Source organism: Anomaloglossus baeobatrachus, chromosome 9 (genome assembly GCF_048569485.1).
Source record: "Anomaloglossus baeobatrachus isolate aAnoBae1 chromosome 9, aAnoBae1.hap1, whole genome shotgun sequence".
Lineage (NCBI taxonomy): Eukaryota > Metazoa > Chordata > Amphibia > Anura > Aromobatidae > Anomaloglossus > Anomaloglossus baeobatrachus.
In genome coordinates this window covers 82,309,377-82,332,649 of record NC_134361.1, presented here as the reverse complement: position 1 = coordinate 82,332,649, position 23,273 = coordinate 82,309,377, and the positions used below count along the sequence as shown (strand labels likewise).

The window sequence follows — 23,273 nt, the reverse complement described above, 5'->3', positions numbered from 1 at the left end:
TGCTTTTTGCGGGACGAGCTGTACTTTTAAATGAAACCATAGGTTTGACCATATTTTGTAATGGAAAACAGCAAAATAATTTTAAGTTTGGAAAAGCTGCAAAAAAAGTGTGATCGCACAATAGTTTTTGGGATATTATATTCACCATGTTCACTATATGATAAAACCAATGTGTTGGTGTGATGTCTCAGGTCGGTACGAGTTTGTAGACACCAAACATGTATAGGTTTATATTTATCTAAGGGGTTAAAAAAAATTCACAAGTTTGTCCAAAAAAAGTGGCGCACGTTTTGCACCATTTTCCGAAACCCATAGCATTCTCATTTTTCAAAATTTATGGCTCAGTGACAGCTTATTTTTTGCATCTTGAGCTGACATTTTTAATGGTAGCATTTTTAAGCAGATGCTCCGTTTTGATCGCCTGTTATTGCATTTTGCGCAAAACTTACGGCGACCAAAAAACGTAATTATGGCGTTTGGCATTTATTTGCTGCTATGCCGTTTAAAAATCAGATTAATTGATTTTATATTTTGATAGATTGGGCGTTTCTGAATGCGGCGATACCAAATATGTGTATATTTTTTTTTAACCCTTTAATTTTCAATGGGCTGAATGGGTGTGATTTGAACTTTTAGGTTTTTTTATTTTAAAAAAAAATTTTAAAACTTTTTTTATTTTACTAGGTCTCTTAGGGGACTATAACGATCAGCAGTCTGATCGCTCTTCCATTTCTCCAGATCACGGCTACACAGCTGAGATCTGGAGAAAAGCTGCTTTACTCTCACACACGGCAGTCTTCCGGCAGTGAGAGAAAGTGACTCATGATAGCTACAGGAGTCATCACATGACAACCACCGGAAGTCACATGATCACGTCATGTGACTTCCGATGGGGCTGGATAAGTTATGCTAATGGCGGCATGCTGATACTTCTCGCTGTCAGATTTTGGAAGCGAGATGTAAGGGGTTAATAGGCACAGGTGGAACGCGCGCCTGGCAGGCACACATGTCAGCTGTTGAAATCAAATATGTGCGCAGATTGCCACGAACTGCACATGGCAGGTGGCGGGGATTAACCTCACACGATCCATGACGTACCCAGTACGTCACGTGTCGTGAAAAGGTTAATATTTTCTAGGGCACAATTTTACCTTCTATAGGGCACAAAGGAGGCATTTTACTTTGTAAGAGGCACAGTGTTAGGCATAATGCGGAGGACCAAGAGGATCCAGCAATAGGGACAAATTCAGTGGGTATGGAAAGCATTCAGACCTCTTTAAATTTTTCACTCTTTGTTTCATTGCAGCCATTTGGTAAATTTAAAAAAGTTCATGTTTTTTCTCATTAATGTACACTCTGCACCCCATCTTGACAGAAATCCCCCCAGAAATGTAGACATTTTTGGAAAATCTTTAATCAAGAGAAACTGAAATATCACATGGTCATAAGTATTCAGACCCTTTGCTCATATTGAGTAGAAGCACCCTTTTAAGCTAATACAGCCATGAGTCTTCTTGGGAATGATACAACATGAATTCTTCCTTGCAGATCCTCTCCAGTTCCGTCAGGTTTTATGGTGAACAGCCATTTTCAGGTCTCTCCAAAGATGCTCAATTGGGTTTAGGTCAGGGTTCTGGCTGAGCCAGTCAAGAATGGTCACAGAGTTAAATTGAAGCCACTCCTTTGTTTTTTAGCTATGTGCTTAGGTTCATTGTCTTGTTGGAAGGTGAACCTTCGGCCAAGTCTGAGTACCAAAGCAGTCTGGAAGAGGTTTTCTTCCAGGATATCTCTGTACTTGGCCGCATTCATCTCTCCTTCAATTGCATCTTTCCTTCAATTGCATCTAGTTGTCCTGTCCCTGAAGCTAAAAAATACCCCCATAGCATGATGCTGCCACCACCATGTTTCACTGTTGGGATTGTATTGGGCAGGTGATGAGCAGTGCCTGGTTTTCTCCACTACATTTCTGTTTTCTTTCTGTCACAATGGGGTACATTAATGAGAAAAAAAAGGAACTTTTTTGAATTTACCAAATGGCTGCCATGAAACAAAGAGTGAAAAATTTAAAGGGGGCTGAATACTTTCCGTACCCACTGTATGGCAGCATCGGCTCAGCATTGGGGTGGCAGGAGGATAAGGAGTTTTTATGCAGGTTGGGAATAGATGAGGACAGTAGTGGAAATCTGAGAAGTCAAATGTATCTTTTTTGTAATCTCTGCAGAAAAGTTGTGATTGGAAAAAGTTGTTATGTCAGTCAGGGCCAGATAGAAAAGAAGGGTAAAGTGAACAACTCCATCAGAAAGAATGTCAGCTGTAAGCCACCATCTATAACTGCACTGTAATCACTTCTGTGTTCTGCAGGACTGGTATCTACCATATAAAGACACCCTATGGCGGTAATATCAGTATTAATCTTTGTATAGTGATTTTCAGTAACAGCGTGGTCACCTGCTGAGGGTCCACCTATATCTATGATTATGCTGCGCCACCGTAGTTGTACCCCTAGTTATGCCTCTGGGGCAAATACTCTGATTGAGGTTTTGTTTTGTTGTCTGAGTAATGGCCAACCCTTATAAATTATTTCATCTGGTGTTTGAAAAAAACATGTGACCACAACATGATTTAGCTGGAATTTCATATAAATCCCTTATGAAAAAATATAGTTTATAAAACGTTTTGCATTATCGTCACAAATTGTAAGGAATACTGTGATCATATACAACATAATTATTACACCTGTTTTTAACACTTTACACACAGTTACTCACATATAGTGTTTCTTTGTTCGCAAGTGGGTCTTGCAAAGCCTGATGGGATGCCTTCAAATTCTTCAGAATCTTTTTCTTAAAAAGGATCTTCACCAAAAAGTTGTTTACAAATCCTGAAGCAGAATAGTTGTTAGAATCATCTTAAAATTCATTTCAAATTCCCTCATCCCCAAATTTTGGTGGAAAGCTGGGTGACACTTAAACATGTGCTCCCATTATGCTGCATAACTAAGGCTTTGTTCAGATCTGCTTTAGAGCCTCAATAGGTGAGTCCATAATTTTGGCCTGAGAAAAAAAAAAAGAGCTGAATTTTTATCTTGTTCTGGTAAAATTCCAACGGACCATGACAAAACCCAATAGGGTCAAATGGACACCAATTGTCATGGGGTATGTAATGACGGAACAGGGGCTCCTAGGCTAGCCCTCAGACTCAACACCCTGTACTGTCTATTATCACAGAGGTAGGCTTGATGGTAGCCAGGTCTGAGCTCCGAGCATGACCTTGACTCCCATCCGAGCCATAATTTTACTCCCCCTCTTCCCCACCTTTGGGGTGGACCGGAAACAAAGTAACAAGTCCCCCCAGAAATGACACGGACAAGGGAGAACAAAAACTCGTACACACACTGTACTCAGACACAAAGTGGAGACAATATGTGTACCGGGGAATAAAGAAAAGGGAAGGAAGTAACGGCATAGCAGGGGAACTTCCACACCACTCAAAATTGCAAGTACAGCTCACCATGAACTGAAATCACCACTAAAACCAGAAATGCTGAAGCTCTTATCGACTCATACTGGAAGAAACCATTACCTTAAAAAGGGAGGAGACAGCTGTACATGGCAATTAGCAACCTGAGCTCCTAGTTCCTGCTCACCAGTCTGCAGGAATTAACTCCAACAGGGTTGAAGACCAGTGAAGCTGAATCAGCTAACGCCCGGCTCTGGCTGAACAACTCTGAAGCATCAGGATGCTTGTCAGACTATTTAGTGTGAACAGAGTCCGACGCCGCCATGCCACCAAGTGCATGCAGAGCCGAACATCGCATGACACTAATAGTTTCCAGCAAAGAGTAAATTTTGTGGTTCTGCTCCTACGGTGGTGTTAAATACTATGTGTAACCTGAGGCTAAGTAGATATGATACTCAGGATCCTGATTGAGCCATTTTAAATTACTTTTACATTAATTTATATATTTAAGAATTTCACTTGAAAGAAGGGAAAATCTTAAGACTTTAAAGATTATTACTATCTTCCAAAAAACACCATTAAATGCTACTGGTGCAACGTACCTCGAAGTGCATTCTTTAAGACATCTAGTGCCTTTTCCTGTAGTTCACTTGGTGTCAGCTCTTGTGGACGTTCTTCAGACATTAGCAGGTCAGCAAGTTGATTCAAGTACCAAATAATCTGTTCCTCGACATATATGCCAGGTATGTAGTTTAGTATTTTTTTACTGTATTGCTTCATAGCACTTAGTGAAAAAGAAGAAGATGTAAATTCTGGAGTTATGAAAAACTTTTGTTAAAATTTTAATTATTAATTCATGAACATTACTGTTTGGGAATGAGTCTACGGCCTCATTCAGACATCAGTGTTTTTTACATATGCAGAAAAATAAAAAACACCAATAACCACCTACATTTTAATAGATATAAAAATTATTAAAATATCAAACATATACAGGATGTCTCCAAAAAACAGAACCCCTCAGAGGGTAAATATTATATTGGGAACATCAGATCACACGCTTCCCCGTATATTGTAAATAGTAACAATTATAGATGATAGGACCAATGCAATTGTAAATAATCCAGATAATTTAAACAAAGTGACAGGGTACAAACACAAGTGTGCTAAAGAGATATCCAAAGAATTACAACTGAGCAAAAAGGTCCCATTGTAACGTACAGTCTACCTACAAGGGAGTCAGCAGACAAAAGTAATGGCGTCCCACACACCCAACGCACATTTCACGTTTCGCTAAACGTGCGTTGGGTGTGTGGGACGCCATCACTTTTGTCTGCTGACTCCCTTGTAGGTATACTGTGGGTTACCATGGGACCTTTTTGCTCAGTTGTAATTTTTTGGATATCTCTTTAGCACACTTGTGTTTGTACCCTGTCACTTTGTTTAAATTATCTGGATTATTTACAACTGCATTGGTCCTATCATCTATAATTGTTACTATTTACAATATACGGGGAAGCGTGTGATCTGATGTTCCCAATGTAATATTTACCCTCTGAGGGGTTCTGTTTTTTTGAGACATCCTGTATATGTTTGATATTTTAATCATTTTTATATCTAATAAAATTTATTTGGTTATATGTGGTTGCATATGTTATTGGTGTTTTGTATTCAGTGGTTGAAATTTCCCAGTTTTTGATTGTGGTTTTTGGAGTTATATGCAGAAAAATTACAAAAAAATCTAATATATTTTCCAATGTGATACATAGACAATACAGAGATGGCACACCAATACCATGCATGTGCTGTATGTGTTTTTCATGGCGATATAGACTTGTATAGATTTTCCAGAAAAAACGCTTTGTGAGTTTTGCAAGGACACATGATCTGTAAAAAACACAGATATGTAAACAGCCTCAGAGATTGTAATGGATACGTGTTGTATCTGTGAAACACATGGATAGGACACACGTGCAACACGTACATCTGACTGATCATATGAAAATGAGCGATTCAAGCTATGTATGGTAGCTCTGCAATAGCCTGGAAACTATGAGAATATTAGCATTCAAGTTCTTTGCGCAGATTAAAAGGTTCCAATATAAATGCTAATATTTTCACTAAGTTCTGCATGTAACTTTTAAACCATGTACAGGTTCAGAAGCAATGCTACAATACCTCAGCTAGAGAGGTAGTCTCTAAACTAAGCTAAAGAAGTTTCCACTACTCAGATAATCCCTATCAGATACACTATTCTGCAGCATAAACATAACAGATACTCACCGCCAGAGCTGGCGACCTTCCACCGATTCTCCCAGGGCATTGCTTGTCATTGCTGTTGCCCTTGCTCATCCTTTCTTTGGATTAATCTCGGATGTCCAAAGGAATTGTGAAAGTTGCAACCCATTAACGGTCGCGGTTTGGCTGAGATGCACATATGGTATAAAAATGTCGGGCAAGCTCTGGGACACCATGTGCTGACATTCTAGGAGGTGAGTATCTGATATGTTTATTTTACAAAGTGGAATACAGTTTTTAAGGAGGGGTTGGCTGGACAATCCCTTTAGAGGTAAGGGACACTTATGTACTGATTTATTATTATTATTATTATTATTATTATTATTTTCTTTACTTTTGTTAAATGATCCCTACCATTTTGCTGTTGTAAAATCCTAATTGTTTTAATACCAGAAGAGTCAAACCAGTAAGAGAAACCTAAATCTAGGAGCAAACTGCATATCAGCAGATCTATAAATGAAAGAAGAAAAGATGAGTGCAAACTGAAAGTTAAAGGGGGTTACCTCATACCTAAAATGTCCTTTATAAATATTTAGGTTTAAAAGGGTGGTTCACCCATATTTTTTATTGTCTAGATCGATATTATATTGAGAAACAATATTTCTCTCAAATACCTTGTGTTGGCAAGTGCCTGTGAGAGGCGCTATTGCAGACCACTGTTCCCCGCTCCATGACCCCCGGGCTCTGTGACCTTGGGAATCTGGTGACGTCAAGTCAAGTTCCAGACACGTCATATCTCTGCGGCCAGCCCCTGTCTTCCTGACTCACTGAGCTGTGGGCGGTGTTTCACCGCTTGTCCTAGCGTAGCGCGTCTCCTGCTTGCAATGTTCTGCTGTGAGGGAGGAGGGAGCAGGGAGCTGGGAGCTGATGGCTGTAACGAGCGGTGAAACACCGCCCACAGCCCATCACTCACAGACACTGCGGCCGGCCACGGTGTCAGGAACTTGACGTGACGTCACCGGATCCCCGAGGTCACGGAGGCCGAGGTTCACAGAGCGGGGAACAGCGGTCTGCAATAGCGCCTCTGTCAGACACTATTGCCAACATAAGGTATTAGAGAAACATTGTTTCTCAATATATCGATCTAGACAATAAAAAATATGGGTGAACCACCCCTTTAACTCTTAAACATTTTTGTAAACCGTTGATCATGCAAATGCCTGGTTTAGGATATTGATGAACTATCCTAATGATATGACATCATCTATCTGTCGAAGAACCCCCTTTAAGAAAGGCTGGTCTGAAACCAAACATCACATATTAGGACAATGAACATTCATGTCTTACTTCAGCATTGGTAACCATTATTCAGAGATGCAATTAATAAGATTTAAAGAATTGGAGGATGGTACGGTATTTCCAAAAATATTTAGTACATGGGAAGGTCACTACATAGATTGATTAATGTGCATTTTAGGGAAGCCACTGATTCCAGTACTGTATACATGGAAATCGAGATGTTGTTGGCCCTTTTTTTTTATAGTGAAAATGTATATACATGTCATGATGTTCCCCATAGACAATCAATAATGTACTTACCCAATTCTGTGCAGCCAACTAACTACACCACCTAAAATATATAATAATTATATGTTAGGTATAACATATATAAAACATCACCTAAGCCTGCCGGCAACACAAGGATATAGTCTTCTTTACACAATAACTAGCTATCGGCTAAACGATTGCTCTGCTGACAGCTATCTCTCCAGACTCCTCCATACATAGGAGCGCTTGCTTGGACGGGCACGTCTGTGTTCTCTATTAAAGCCTCTGACAGACTCCTGTAGTGGCTTATATCTGAGAGAATAAAAGCAACCCCTGTCGGACGTCTGATATGCTGGATCCTTATCTCCGCTAATATAATCTGTCAGGGGAGAGTCAGGAGGCACCCATGTACATTAGACTGTCGGCTGATATTTTTGGGTTCAGAGGACATTAATCTAATGTGTACAGGCTCTGTTCACATCTCATTTTGTGAATACAGTTGCTGTATGTGACTGGTAATGATATAGCATATAGGTAACATACACATTCGGCCACATACACTCTGGCATAACATTCCCCAGGATGAGTGAACATAAATAGGCCACAAAAAGAGGAATTGAAAATTTTACCCCAAAAATTCAAGAATTATTCACATCAACAAAAGGGCAATAGTATTTACCTGCCCAGGCCTCAGAATCTAATGCACTAACAGGATGCAGCAAAACCCCTTTATAAAGATGGAGGCATCACAAGTGAAAACCCTGATGAAACAACCACTCACAAACTACCAACTCATGGAGGGGGTGAATGCTTAGTATTAAAATTGCACACAAAAAGGCTTGTATAGGGTACTGTTCCCACATGTGGGTGCACAGTGTCTGGCTTACTGCCTATTGCGAGCTTGCGTATTTTGGCCAAAATATTAAACAATACCTCATATATATTTTTCTACACATTATATATTTTTAGACCGGATGCAGCCAAGACAATTAATGTAGGCCTTGTAAACTGGGGTCTCCGTTCATGTGTGGTGCACTTATATAGTGCTGGGCAGCCCACCTAATCTAATAGTATGGGCATCACTAATAGGCTGTAAGCTAGACACTGTGCACCTACATGTGGGAACAGCACCCTATATAATCCCTTTTGTGTGCAATGCAATTTTAATACTAACCAATCACCCCCCTCCATGAGTTGGTAGTTTGTGAGTGGTTGTTTCATCAGTGTTTTGCACATGTGTTGCCTCAATCTTTATTAAGGCATTTTGTTGCATCCTGTTAGCGCATTTGATTCTGTGACCTAGGCAGGCAAATACTGTTACCCTTTTTTGCTGTGAATAATTCAACATAATTAGGGATGTTCATACCCGAACGGTAAAGTTTGGAGTTTGTACCGAACACCTAGTGTCCAGGACTCAAACTCAAACTCAGATTTCTCGTGGAAGTCTTTGGTTGAGTTTGGATGCTGTTTGGATGCTGCATAAACTTTGTTGAAAGGCTGCAGCGCAGCTAATCAACAAGCTTTCGTCATGCGGAAGATGCCTGGACGCCGCTGGGAACAAAACAAATTAAAAAAAAATGACATGGGGTCTCCCCTATTTTTGATAACTAACCAAGGAAAAGCAGAGAGCTGCGGGCTGCAGCTATATGCTTTAGCTTGGCTGGTTATCAAAAATAAAAGGGATCCCATGTGTAATAAATAATTAAAAAAATAATAAATAATTAAAAAAAAAATGCATGGAGTCCTTCCTATTTTTTATAATCATCCATAGTAAAGCTGACAGCTGGAGGCTGGTATTATCAGGCTGGGAAGGCCCATGGTTATTTGGATCTCCCCAGCCTAAAATTAGCAGCCCGCAGCCACCACAGATGGGGCTCTTCTCGATTGCCCTGGTGCGTTGGTAATTGGGGTAATATTTTTAAGGTTGATGGCATCAAGCCGAGCAGTTAGTAATGGTTAGGTGACACTCCCACTACTAACCCGGTAAGTGTAAACTAAAAAAAACACAAACAGGAAGAAATAGTTTGTTTGTACAGACTCCCTCGCACTCCCTCATTCATGAGTTTAGAAGTTAAAAAAAGTTCTCAAATTTCAGAGCATGAGAAATTTTGTGCCTGCCACTGACCGCAAGTGACCTATGGAGCCTCGCTCTGAGAACGAAGTTCCACATGATTCGATGGACTTTGTAGGACATTACACAATTGGATTAAGATGGAACTTCGAGGATTTTTTAAAATTTATAAATTGGTGAACAAGTGAGTGAGGGGGATTCTTTATTCAAATAAACTATTTTTTCCTGTGTGTGTGTTTTTTTTTACTTACTGGGTTAATAATGGAGGTGTCTGGGGCCACTGCGGGCTGCTATTTTTAGGCTGGGAAGGGCCAAATAAGAATGGGCCTACCCAGCCTGGTAATACCAGCTCCCTCCTCTCTGTTTTACCTTGGCTGGTTATCAAAAATAAGGAGGGGAAGGTGGCACACCATTTTTTTTAATTATTTATTTATAAATAAATAAATAATAATAAAAAAAAGATGTTGGATCCCATCTATGTTTGATAACCAGCTAAGGTATGCAGACAGCTGATGGCTTAGAAAGTGGCGACAAAAGTGCAATTCGTTTTTATCACAACCTTCTGAATTTTTTTTCACCACTTAGATAAAAGTAAAACTATACATATTGGTGTCAACAAACTCATACTGACCTGAGGAATCATAATGTCAGGTCGGTTTTACAATAAATTGTAAATAAAAAACGAAAAAGCAATCGTGCAAGTGCACTTTTTTTGCAATTTCACACACTTGGATTTTTTTTACTATTTTCCAGTACAATATATGGCAAAAAGATTGGTGTCATTCAAAAGTGCAACTCGTTCCACAAAAAACAAACCCTCATATGGCTGTATTGATGAAAAAATTAAAAAGCTACGGCTCTTGGAAGAAGGGGAGAAAAACATGAAAACAGAAAATTGCCGGGTGGGGAAGGGCTTAATGGTGTGGCAGCTGCTGTGATCTTTTAGAAAAGATGTGTGTATACTGACAGACAACGGGACACTAAAGCCCGTTTCACACATCCGGCATTTCGCCGGATCCGTCACACTCCGGTACAGTGTAATACAGTACAATGGCATCGCGACAACCTCCGGTCACATGCTGTCATGTGACCAGAGCATGTGACCGGAGCTTGCCGCGATGCCATTGTACAGTATTAACACTGTACTGGAGTGTGCCGAAGCCAGCAATCTGGCAAAATGCCGGATATGTGAAACGGGCCTTGGATTACACACAGGTGGACTTCCTGTCACTAAGTATGTGACTTATGAAGGTAATAGCTTGCACCAGAAATTTGTATGAGCTTCATAGCAAAAGGGGTGAATACATATGCACATGTCAATTTTTCTTTATTTTATCCCATACAATTAATTTATATAACTTATATTTTTCTCACTTCACTTCCACAATTTAGACTATTTAGTGCTGATGCATCAGACACAAATCGGATTACAAAAATATTTAAACACAGGTTGTAAGGTAACAAAATAGGTAAAAAGCCAAAGAGAATGAATACTTTCGCAAGGCATTGTAAAATATCGCTCTGGAATTTGTATACAAAATGCTTTACCTGCTAACACTTCATCGATTAATTGATAGATAACAACAAGGACGGTCTCCTGTAGTTTCTCTTTCTGTTGTTCTATAGTTTGTGCAATGTTCTGGTCGACCATGTCTAAATATTTCTGACTCAGCTTTTGTGGATTCAAGTTGGTAGAGTCCAAATTGTTGGGAGACGGTACATTTTTGGGAAACTTCTATCAAAACAATAGGAGATCTTATCATTTAACCATTGTACAAATAAGGTGGTCTGGAAAGCAATAGTTATTTTTGAATATTTAGGAAGGTCAATCACACTATTTCTCACACTATTTCTTAGCATAAGGCCAAGGCCTTATGCTTAGATATAGGTTTAATTTTACTACTTTTGCCATATTAGCACTAAGACCATAACATTACATGCATCAGATACTGCAAAACAAGCAACACTGCAAAAACCATCACTTAAAACAGGAAAAATTGGAATGAAAAATGCATTTATAAATACAAGGTTTGTCTTTTTCTTTGGTGGAACATTTAAATAATTTCAAGTGGTATTCTCACATGGGACATCTATGGCATAAATGTCTTATAGAAGTAGATACATATCTTGTGCTTGTATACCTTTCTTATGTCAGTGCATCTAATTCTGTCTGCATTAAAGAAGGTATAAGATGGATAAGTCATATTTAAAGTGCACAAATCACCAGGAATTTCCTATATAAACTAAAGCCAGTGCTATACTGGTGCTATCGTGCTGATTCTACACATACCTTTAATTGTCAGATTGCATGTACAGTGGAACCTTGGTTTACGAGATTAATTCGCTCTGCGATTGTGCTCGTAAACCAATTTACTCCTATAGCAAAGCACATTTTCCCATAGGAAATTATTGGAACTCAGACAATTCGTTCCACAAATTGTAGCAATGTCCCATCCTGGTCCCCTATTATGCCATTACACACACACACACACACACACACACACACACACTATTCTCACCTGTCCTCCGTTTCCTTGCCGGCCTCTTCCCTGGTTCTTGCAGTCCGCAGGCATGTGGACCCGGTATCGATCGCGCCGATCCAGGGGCTGCCGCTGTCAGTGCTTCAGCACAGCTAATGTCATACACATGAGCCGCTTGCCTCTGATTGGCCAGCGCGCTGACATCATAGGCATGAGCCGCCTGCATCTGATTGGCCAGCGCCGGCCGACATGAGGCACAGACGGCAGCAGCCCCTGCATGGGCTGCGATTGTTGCCGGATCCACATGCTTGCGGACCACAAGAAGCAGCCAGAGCGGGTTGGAGCGCAGTGAAAGTACGGAACCGGAAGCATGTGCGGTGAGTATTTGCTCGTACAGCAAAGCATTGCTCGCAAAGCGTTACAAATTTACAGCAAGCTTTGCTCATATAGCAAAATGCTTGCACACTGGGTTACTCATAATCTGAGGTTCCACTGTATAGTTTTTGAAATACAGGCAAGTAAAGTTACAGAAACTTACATCTTTTTGATTGGCAGCAGCTGCCAAATAGCTAATATGTTGGTCGGGTTTTGCTAACTATTCCCGCCCCTGTCTGCTGCCTGGCCTCTGTAGATGTTATACTGGGCTTGTGATTGTGAATGATTCATACTCGGAAGGAGCCCATACAGTCTAGCATCTACAGAGGCCAGACAAAAAGACAGGGGCAGGAATAGATAGCAAAATCCGACCCACATATTAGCTATTCGGCAGCTGCTGCCAATCAAAAAGCTGTATATTTCTGTATCTTTACTTGCCTGTTTTTCAAAAACTAAAGGTATGTATAGAATCTGCATGATAGCACCAGTATAGGACTGGCTATAGTTTATATAGGAAAATCCTGGTGATTGGTGCGCTTTAATGCATCCATGGGCAAACTGAATAGACCTACACAAGGCTATATTCATGTGACCTCCTAACATTGTTAGCAACAACATACAGTAAGCTGGGTCAACACAGTAGACATACATGGAATAACTATACTAGGCCATTATAGATAATTTTTATTGTGATTTACTAGAAATTCACTGTGTTTTATTGTTTAGAACACGGCTGCCTGCATGTAGGAGATTCATAATGTGGCGCAGTTTATAAGGGACAAATATGGTGACAAAGATTCCCTTTAATTTCACAAGCAAAGAGAAAGGAAAAAAATCATACACATGATTTGTAAGACCACATGGACACGTTGAGTATTTGGTGAGTTTTTTAGCTCAAGATTTGTGGCCAAAACCAGGAGTGGGTAATAAATACAGACGTGATGCCCATGTTTCTATTATACTTTTCCTCGGATTGTTACATTCCTGGTTTTGGCTACAAATACTGAGGTAAAAATAATCTCATCAAATACTCATGTGTAAATGGCGTAATATGAGGTCCAATGTAATACCTGAATACTGATTACACACGAACAGAAAAAACAAACCCAAACACTAACACAAGTGGAGAAAACTGGTGGTTCCATTCTGGTAAAGTAAAGGCTGCTTTACACGGTACGGATGATTGTGCAATTTCACAATCGATCGTACCCGCCCCCGTCCTTTTTGCGTCATGGGCAAATTGCTGCCCGTGGCGCACAAAGTCGGTAACCCCCCGTCACACGTACTTACCTCCCATCCGACCTCGCTGTGGGTGGCGAACGTCCACTTCCTGGAGTGGGAGGGACGTTCGGCGTCACAGCGACGTCACACGCCCGCCGGCCAATAGAAGCGGAGGGGCGGAGATGAGCGGGACGTAAACATCCCGCCCACCTCCTTCCTTCCACATAGCCGGCGAGAGCCGCGGGTCGCAGATAAGCTATGTTCATCGTTCCCGGGGTGTCACATGGAGCGGCGTGTGCTACCCCGGGAACGATGAACAATTAAATTAAACGATATTATGAAACCTAACGAGCAGTACACGACTCACGATTTGTGAGCGATACTGCGTCGCTAAGAGGTGTCACACAGGCCGGCATCGCCAGCGATGCCGGATGTGCGTCACAAAAACCGTGACCCCGACGATCTATCGCACGATAGATTGTCTGGTGTAAATCAGCCTTTAGAAAAACCCACAGTAGTTACTAAAATAACTTAAAACTGACAAAAGTAAATTTCAGTTTAAATTAACTGAAAATCAACTAATGAGAATCAGACTTTGCTTTTGACCTGTGCTTCAAAAGAAATTTTTGTAATAAAAACAAAACAATTAAAATGGCCTGAACAAAAGTGATGGCACCTGAAGGCAATATTTTGTTGCACAACCTTTTGAGGCAATCACTGCAAACAATTTCTGTAACTGTTAAGGCCGCTTTACACGCTACGACATCGCTAGTGATGTCGCTAGCGATCGTACCCGTCCCCGTCATTTGTGCGTCTTGGGCAAATCGCTGTCCATGACGCTAGGACGCGTCAAACAGACTTACCTTCCTAGTGACGTCGCTGTGGGCGGCGAAATACCTCTTTTTTAAGGGGGCAGTTTGTGCGGCATCACAGCGACGTCAATAAGCAGGCCACCAATAGAAGCGGAAGGGCGGAGAGTGGCTGCCTGAACGTCACTCCCACCTCGTTGCCAGAGGACGCAGGTATGGTGTTGTTTGTCGTTCCCGGGGTGTCACACGTAGCGATGTTGTGTGCTGCCTCAGGAACGACAAACAACCTGCGTCCAGCACAAGCAACGATATTTTGAAAATGAATGACGTGTCAACAATCAATGAGGCCAGATGTTCGTCACGAATTCCGTGACCCCAACGATATCTCGTTAGCGATGTCGTTGCATGAAAAGCAGCCTTTAGGCCAGAGTCAAACTTGCGAGGGGCTTGCGCGTAACTTGCTCGAGTCTCGCATCGCATCACCCGACACAGCCTGACGCTCCCCGGACAGGAGCGGGTCAGCTGCATGCATTTTTATGCAGCTGACCCACTCCTGTCCGGAGAGCGTCAGGTCGTGCTGGGTGACACGATGCACGACTCAAGCAAGTTACGAGCGAGCCCCTCGCAAGTGTGACTCCGTCCTTAATGAGACTTGTGCACCTGTCCACAGGTATTTTGTCCAACTTCTCATGAGCATACTGCTCCTTTTGTCTCAGGTTGAGGGTGCCTTCTCTAGACTGCAGGTTTCAGCTCCATACACATAAGGGTGCTTTACACGCTCCGACATCGCTAGCGATCTCATTAGCGATGTGACATGCCAGATCGCAGATGAGATCTGCCGAGATCGCACGTAGGTCATTTGTGTAACGCCGGTCACATGTGCGATCTCTGCAGATCGCATCTGCGATCTGGCGTGTCACATTGCTAATGAGATCGCTAGCGATGTCGCAGCGTGTAAAGCACCCTATAGTATGTAATTCAGGGCTCATAGAAGCCATTTCAGAAGAGTCCAATGCTTTGCTCTTAGTAATTTCTGCTACCTGTCTGCCTGCAATCTCTACTCATTGTGTTACCTTTGCACCAGCGGTGTCCAGTCCTCCTGTCACATCTCTACCAGTGGTCTCCAGTCATCCTGCTACCTGTCTGTCAGCGGTCTCCAGTCATCCTGTCACCTGTCTGTCAGCAGTCTCCAGTCATCATGTCACCTGTCTCTCAGCGGTCTCCAGTCATCCTGTCACCTGTCTGTCAGCAGTCTCCAGTCATCATGTTACCTGTCTGCCAGCGGTCTCCAGTCATCCTGTCACCTGTCTGTCAGCAGTCTCCAGTCATCATGTTACCTGTCTGCCAGCGGTCTCCAGTCATCCTGTCACCTGTCTGTCAGCAGTCTCCAGTCATCATGTTACTGGTCTCCAGTCATCCTGTCACCTGTCTGTCAGCACTCTCCAGTCATCATGTTACCTGTCTGCCAGCGGTCTCCAGTCATCCTGTCACCTGTCTGCCAGCAGTCTCCAGTCATCATGTTACCGGTCTCCAGTCATCCTGTCACCTGTCTGTCAGCAGTCTCCAGTCATCATGTTACCTGTCTGTCAGCAGTCTCCAGTCATCATGTTACCTGTCTGTCAGCAGTCTCCAGTCATCATGTTACCGGTCTCCAGTCATCCTGTCACCTGTCTGTCAGCAGTCTCCAGTCATCATGTTACCGGTCTCCAGTCATCCTGTCACCTGTCTGTCAGCGGTCTCCAGTCATCATGTTACCTGTCTGCCAGCGGTCTCCAGTCATCCTGTCATCTGTCTGTCTGCGGTCTCCAGTCATCCTGTCATCTGTTCATAGTCGTCTGTATTCCTGCAATGCTTGTGAGGACTTCTGTTACTTTACCGTCTGTCTCAGGTCTCGGTTACGCCGCCATCTGCCCATGCTGTTCGGGTTATATTCGTCCGTTATTTTCTGTACATCTGCTTGATGTCTGTTATCTGTCTGTTAATCCCTGGACGTTATTAAACTGTTATTTCTGCATTTTTTGTGTCTGTGTTCCATGAGCCCCATCTGACTGCGGCTCCGGCGCCCGTACCTTTTCACATCTAGTTGTATTGCAGCTGTAATATATCATGTATAATTGATCGTAAATTTTGTTGATATGTTGACTCAATAAAATTCATGTTTAAAAAAAAAAATATTTGAAGAAAGGTTGGAGATTCAGAACAGTACATCGGGCAATTACTGCCATAAGGTTATGTGCAACAGATTTTAAGTTACTTTTGTGGACTTTAAACTTGCATGAAACAGTAAGGTTAAGTTCTCTCAATGAGTTTTAACTGTGTGCATTTTCACTGTGCACAAAATGCAACGTATTGCAGTTCCAGCAAAGTGGATGCGATTATCTTTTTTTGGAACAACACTGAAGACGTCTTCTACATAACTCAACACACAGACATTAATGTCTAAACTGCTGGCAATAAAAGTGAGCACACCCCTTAGGGAAAATGGCCAGATTGTGCCCTGGCAGCACTCATATTTCTATTTTGAAAAGACAACCTTTGGATATTACGCTGAGCTCATGCACTCAACTTCTCTGGTCAACCATGACGAAGCCTGTTCTGAGTAGAATCTGTCTAGCTAAACCGCTGTATGGTCTTGGCCACCATACTACAGCTCAGGTGCTGAAAATCTTCTTATAGCCTAGAGCATTCTTATGTAGAGCAACAATTCTTTTTTCAGATCCTCAGAGATTTCTTTGCCATGAGGAGCCATGTTGAACTGCCAGTGATCAATATGAGAGAGTGTGTGAGCGATAACACCAAATCTAACACACCTGTTCTCCATTTAAACCTGGAGACCTTATAACACTAATGAGTCACATGACACCAGGGAGCGAAAATGACTAATTATGTCCAATTTGGCCATTTTCACTTAGAAGTGTACTCACTTTTCTTGCCAGCGATATTGACATTAATGGCTGTGAGCTGAGCTATTTAGAGGACACCAAATTTACACTGTTATACAAGCTGACTACTTTACATTGTATCAAAGTGCCATATCTTCAGTGTTGTCCCATGAAAAGATATAAAATATTTACAAAAATAGGTATGTACTCAGTTTTTTAAAATACTTACATATGTATATATACATATATATGTATATATATATATATACATACATATATATATATACAGTATATATATATATATATATATATATATATATATATATATATACTAGCTGTACTACCCGGCTTCACCCGGGTTAATAACTGCTGTTAAAATAGAATGTATTAACAAAACTGTATTCTGCACACAAAAACCACAAAACAAATAGATAGAAATGTAATTATTAAAAGGCAAAAACTAAGCTAATAGAAGCATTTCACAACATATATTTCAACACCACAGATATTCCACACAGATTTAACTAAATTGACCAAGTAATGTGCTCCGTCTGTCTCTTTCCAGATCTATCTCTTTCCCCGTCTGTCTCTTGCCCCGTCTGTCTCTTTCCAGGTCTGTCTCTTTCCAGGTCTGCCTCTTTCCTCGTCTGCCTGTCTCTGTCTCTTTCTTTGTCTGTCTCTATCTCTCAGTTTCTTTCCCCATCTGTCTCTTTCCCAGGTCTGTCTCTTTCCCCGTCTGTCTCCCCGTCTCTTTGTCTGTGTCTTTTCCTGTCTGTCTCTTTCCCTGTCTGCCTGTCTTTGTCTGTCTCTATTTCTCTGTCTCTTTCAAACGTCTGCCTCTATCAAGGTCTGTGTCATTCCCCATATATCTTTGTCTATCTCTCTGGCTGTCTCCTCCTTCCCTGTCTGCTTGTCTCTGTCCCTGTCTGCATGTCTGTCTGTCTTTTTCCCCATCTGTCTCTTTCCAGGTCTGTCTCTGTCTGTCTCTTTCCCCATCTGTCTCTGTCTGTCTTTTTCACCATCTGTCTCTGTCTGTCTCTTTCACTGTCTGTCTCTGTCTGTCTCTTTCACGTCTGTCTCTCTCTTTCCCTGTCTCTTAATGAAGGAGAGTAACTGTAAAGTGCGGGGTTAAATTTTCCTGTCAAAACATAGTCTACGACGTTCCCTGGGTCACATGAGGTGTCTTTGCAAAAGTTTGTAATTGTAAATGCGACGGTGCGGATACACTTTTCGTTTCACTTTTCCCCCATTATGTAGATAGGGGCAAAATTGATTGGTAAATTGGAACACGCGGGTTAAAATTTTGCCTCACAACATAGCCTATGACGCTCTCGGGGTCCAGACGTGTGAGTGTGCAAAATTTTGTGGCTGTAGCTGCGACGGTGCAGATGCCAATCCCGGACATACACACACACACACACACACACACACACACACACACACACATACATACATACATACACATATTCAGCTTTATATATTATACATATATATATATATATATATATATATACACACACACACACACACACACACACACACACACACGTGTAGTGCATCTGAACCGTATATAAAATACATACACTTTTGTGATATACTGTACATATATGTATACATTGATACACACATGCATCTGCACATTTTGACACACACACGTACATACTGTGATACACAAATTTACACACTGACACACATTTACACACTAAAACACACTATGACACACAAGTCTACACTTAACACCCTATTTCCCTATTTTGTGCTCTGCTGTCCTTTCATATTATAATCAAAACCTAACTTAGTACCTTGTTTACTTGCTCTGTTCTGTCCAGAAGGTTGCTGGATAAAGATTTTGTATCTGCATCTGTAAAGGGGTAGAAATTGAGTTAGGTTATTCGCATAATTTATGATTGGTTGTTTTTTAACATCTATGTGTTTATTTTACATTTTTTAAAGGGAATCTGTCAGCAGGTTTTTGCTATGTAAGCTGAAGACAGCATGCTGTAAAGGTACCGTCACACATAACGAGATCGCTAGCGAGATCGCAGCTGAGTCACCGTTTGGTGACGCAGTAGCGATCCCGTTAGCGATCTCGTTATGTGTGACACCTACCAGCGATCAGGCCCCTGCTGTGAGATCTCTAGTCGTTGCAGAATGGTCCAGGCCATTTTCTTCAAAGGCGATGATGTCCTGCTGGGCAGGACACATTGCTGTGTTTGACACTGTGTGACAGGGTCACAGTGACTGCTGAGATCGTTATACAGGTCGCTACTGCGATCTGTATTGTTCCTGCATCGCTGGTAAGATCTCACTGTGTGACATCTCACCTGCGACCTCCCAGCGACTTACCTGCGATCCCTATCAGGTCGCATCGTTTTCGGGATCGCAGGAAAGTCGTTATGTGTGAAGGTACCTTAAGAGTTAAAAAACAAAAAGCAATTGTTCTTCTCTTATCACTGTGTGTGCAATTATGTACATAAACTAAAGGGTTTATAGTACCCTGTGAATAACATTGCAGGACTAGAAACTCACATGCATGTAACCCTGGTGTTAGAGGGACAGCTTTCTCAACTCTGCTGTATTCCTGAATCTAAATTCTTTGATTGTTTCAGAACGGCTGCACCCAGTAATCTGTGTGATGCACCGTTAGATTCAGAATCACTTTGCCTACATTATGTTGCTGTCAGATGAGTTAGCAAAAACCTTCCCCTTTAATAACTGTTGCTACAGCTAGCAAAACTGTAGATGTAGCTATTGCCTGGAGCAGAAGCTTTTACTGCAGTCTCAAAGTCTAACTTGGGCCTCTTTCACACATCCGTGAAAATCACACACATTTTTCACGGATGTGTCAAGGGTGTGTATTGTCCTCCGTGTGCTTTGTTTATGGCACTTATGTGTTCTCTATGTGTTATCCGTGATAACACATGGATAACAGGAACTTTCTGCTCACCTGTCCCTGGCGTTGCTGTCTGTGGTGCTGATCTTCGGTCTCCGGTCCTGCCGACTCCCCGCTGCTGCTGCTTCCGGCTCGCAGTGGAGTGAATATGCAATGAGCATAATGAGCGGGGGTCGGAAGCAAGTGACAGCAGCAGCAGAGACAGTGGTGCTGGAGAAGGTGAGTATAAAAAGTCTTTTTATTTCACAGACAGATGTGTTTTCTCCGGTGCGTGTCACACGGATCACATCCGTGGGGTTCATGTGACACCCGTGATGCCGGAGAAAAATGGACATGTCTACGTGTGGAGTACACGGGCACACGCATGCTCCACACGGACACACGGTCCATGGCAAACCACGCACATGTGCGCAGACCCATTGATTTTAATGGGTCTACATGTGCCCGTGTCTCCGGCACGTAAGAAAACGGACCAAACACGTACCGGAGACACGGACGTGTGAAGGAGGCCTTATTTGGTTTACGTCTTAGGAGAACCACAAGTGTGTTGTGACAGGTCAGAAGGTTTTTAATTACCATAAAAAGGCCACAATGCAGCATCTGAATGAAGCAGGTCATCACAACCTGGGATCTGAAAATATAGTGGACTGCCAGAAATCATTTATGAATCCCCAAAACCTCTCAAGGCTGTTGCTGTATTTTCGATTTGTGCCCAGAATATCTCTTTTCATTTCCCCCAATTTTTTTTAAGTTATAATTAGAAATCAATGCTTACCCTACAAAAATGATTGCTATTGATTTGCTAAGATACAAAAAGAAAATAGCATTATAAAAATATTGAGGTGTTCTATAGTGAAATATAAGAATTAGCGGGAAGTGTTATGTTTATTATCATAGTTAGGAACTTCGCGATTAGATACAAACCCTCACTGGATTGCTCATCATCATTTCCTCCATAAAAAGAGCTAAACGCAATCTTGGGGTTATCAGAGTCCATTCCGCTATTACTGGAGTCTCCACTGGATTCGTCTTCAGTAGTGGACGGCTCACTGCTCTGCTCCTCCTGTATTTTTATTAAATTAAAAGTGTGTTTCGGGGTGAATACATTGTATACATGTTAGAATATCTGTCATAACAAGAATAATTGTTTCCACCATTTTTTTATATTCACATAATGGGTAACAATTAAGGAACTGCACCACTCTCATTCTCGGGCTCACTTTCACGGAGTTTTGAGTTCCGGACAAGACTGCTGTTGTTTCTGAGACAAAACATTTTTTTTTTTCAATCCTTGGAAATATCTGTCATAACAATGATTACAAGTATAGCCCTTTAGTATGAAATATTTTGGGTTTTTTTTATATGGAACTTATTACAACTGACTGACCTGCTAATTTTCATAGAACACTCACATTTTTGGCAAACCTTAAAGTGTTATTCTATAATCCCATTATTTTTCACAAAGCACATTCGATGCATACTTATTGTTCATATACAGACTAAGCTCAATATAAAGATTTTTTTCATGTATCTTTGTGTCTTCTTTCATCTTTTATCTACCCCTCTGTACATTAGTTTCAGAGAGGTGAATGGGAAGTCCTATTCTTACAGTACTAAAACATTATTTCCCAGCAGCACCTAGCTTCTCCTTAATGCTGCAGAACCCTCACTCTTTTATGTGCTTCCTACTAATTCCACTTCTCTGAATTAATTTCTCAGAACTGTGCTGGAAGCCATCTGACTGATGAATGTGTAAAATGTCACAGAGTTCCAACACATCTATGCTAAACTGTACTCAGCTCAAATGTATCCACCACAGATATCTAGAAATTTATGTGAAGAGTATGCTGTATGCCTCTGTGCACTGCGTGGTCCTTTATATAGCATTGTTGGAGGGATTTATCTTATGTCATCTACATCAATGTAATTGCAGGTGGGTTTTTACATCATTGATGTGTTAGCTGGTTTCCATCAGAGATCATTTAACGCTCACTGCCGGTGATGTTGAGTGTTAGGCTGCGACCGCACTTTGCGTTCTCCTACTTGCATTTCTAAACGCACGTTTTGGGCTTAATTGATTTGACCAAAGTTGCCTTTTTCAGAACTTTAGCGCTGAAAACGCATGCGTATTTACCGCGTTTTAGATGCGTTTTCAGCGCTTTTTGCATGTTTTTTCACCTGCGTTTTGACAGATGCGTTTTGAACATCAAGACACTGCTAAATAAAGATTAAATAGTCAAACAAAATGAAAAAAGGAACACATATAGATTTTTAGAAATAATTAAAGGGGTTGTCCGACATAACAAAAATGTTTGAGTTTAAGCTAATCTGTGCTGTATTGTCATATTAATCACCCCTACATTGTTATTTTTTGTTTTCTAACTTTTGTTCCTCTTGAATTATACCTTTATTCTGTGCAGCTTCTTGTTTACATTCAGCTCCAGCAAACATGACCACTTCCTGTGCAAAACCTCCCAGTCACAGCTGGCACCGCCCGGCCTCACTGTCCAGCCCCACCCCAGTGTCCAGCCGCACCCTCTGCCTGCCCCCTGCACACACATTCCCTGTCAGTATATTCTGCCCCAGCACTGACCTCTCATCACTACACGGCAGGACACTACACGGCAGGACACTACACGGCAGATCACTACAGGGCAGGACACTGCAGGGCAGCACATTACAGGACACTACAGGACAGGACACTACAGGGCAGCACATTACAGGACACTACAGGACAGGACACTACAGGGCAGCACATTACAGGACACTACAGGGCAGGACATTACAGGACACTACAGGACAGGACACTACAGGGCAGCACATTACAGGACACTACAGGACAGGACACTACAGGGCAGCACATTACAGGACACTACAGGACAGGACACTACAGGGCAGCACATTACAGGACACTACAGGGCAGGACACTGCAGGGCAGCGCACTACAGGACACTACAGGACAGGACACTACAGGGCAGCACATTACAGGACACTACAGGACAGGACACTACAGGGCAGCACATTACAGGACACTACAGGACAGGACACTACAGGGCAGCACATTACAGGACACTACAGGGCAGGACACTGCGGACACTACAGGACAGGACACTACAGGGCAGCACATTACAGGACACTATAGGACAGGACACTACAGGGCAGCACATTACAGGACACTACAGGACAGGACACTACAGGGCAGCACATTACAGGACACTACAGGACAGGACACTACAGGACACTACAGGGCAGCACATTACAGGACACTACAGGACAGGACACTACAGGACACTACAG

General features: G+C 41.9%; 1 protein-coding gene across 1 annotated transcript in view; it reads right to left on the bottom strand.

Moving 5' to 3' along the window:
- LOC142250494 (uncharacterized) overlaps positions 1-23,273 on the bottom strand; it is an 83,407-nt gene that overhangs the window by 7,298 nt on the left and 52,836 nt on the right. Inside the window, exons 12-17 of the mRNA XM_075322678.1 lie at positions 20,901-21,039; positions 18,886-18,944; positions 10,865-11,051; positions 7,297-7,327; positions 4,062-4,243; positions 2,769-2,881 (exon numbers count right to left, since the gene is read on the bottom strand). Of these exons, the coding sequence (XP_075178793.1) occupies positions 2,769-2,881; positions 4,062-4,243; positions 7,297-7,327; positions 10,865-11,051; positions 18,886-18,944; positions 20,901-21,039 (711 nt within the window). The remainder of the gene's footprint in view (positions 1-2,768; positions 2,882-4,061; positions 4,244-7,296; positions 7,328-10,864; positions 11,052-18,885; positions 18,945-20,900; positions 21,040-23,273) is intronic.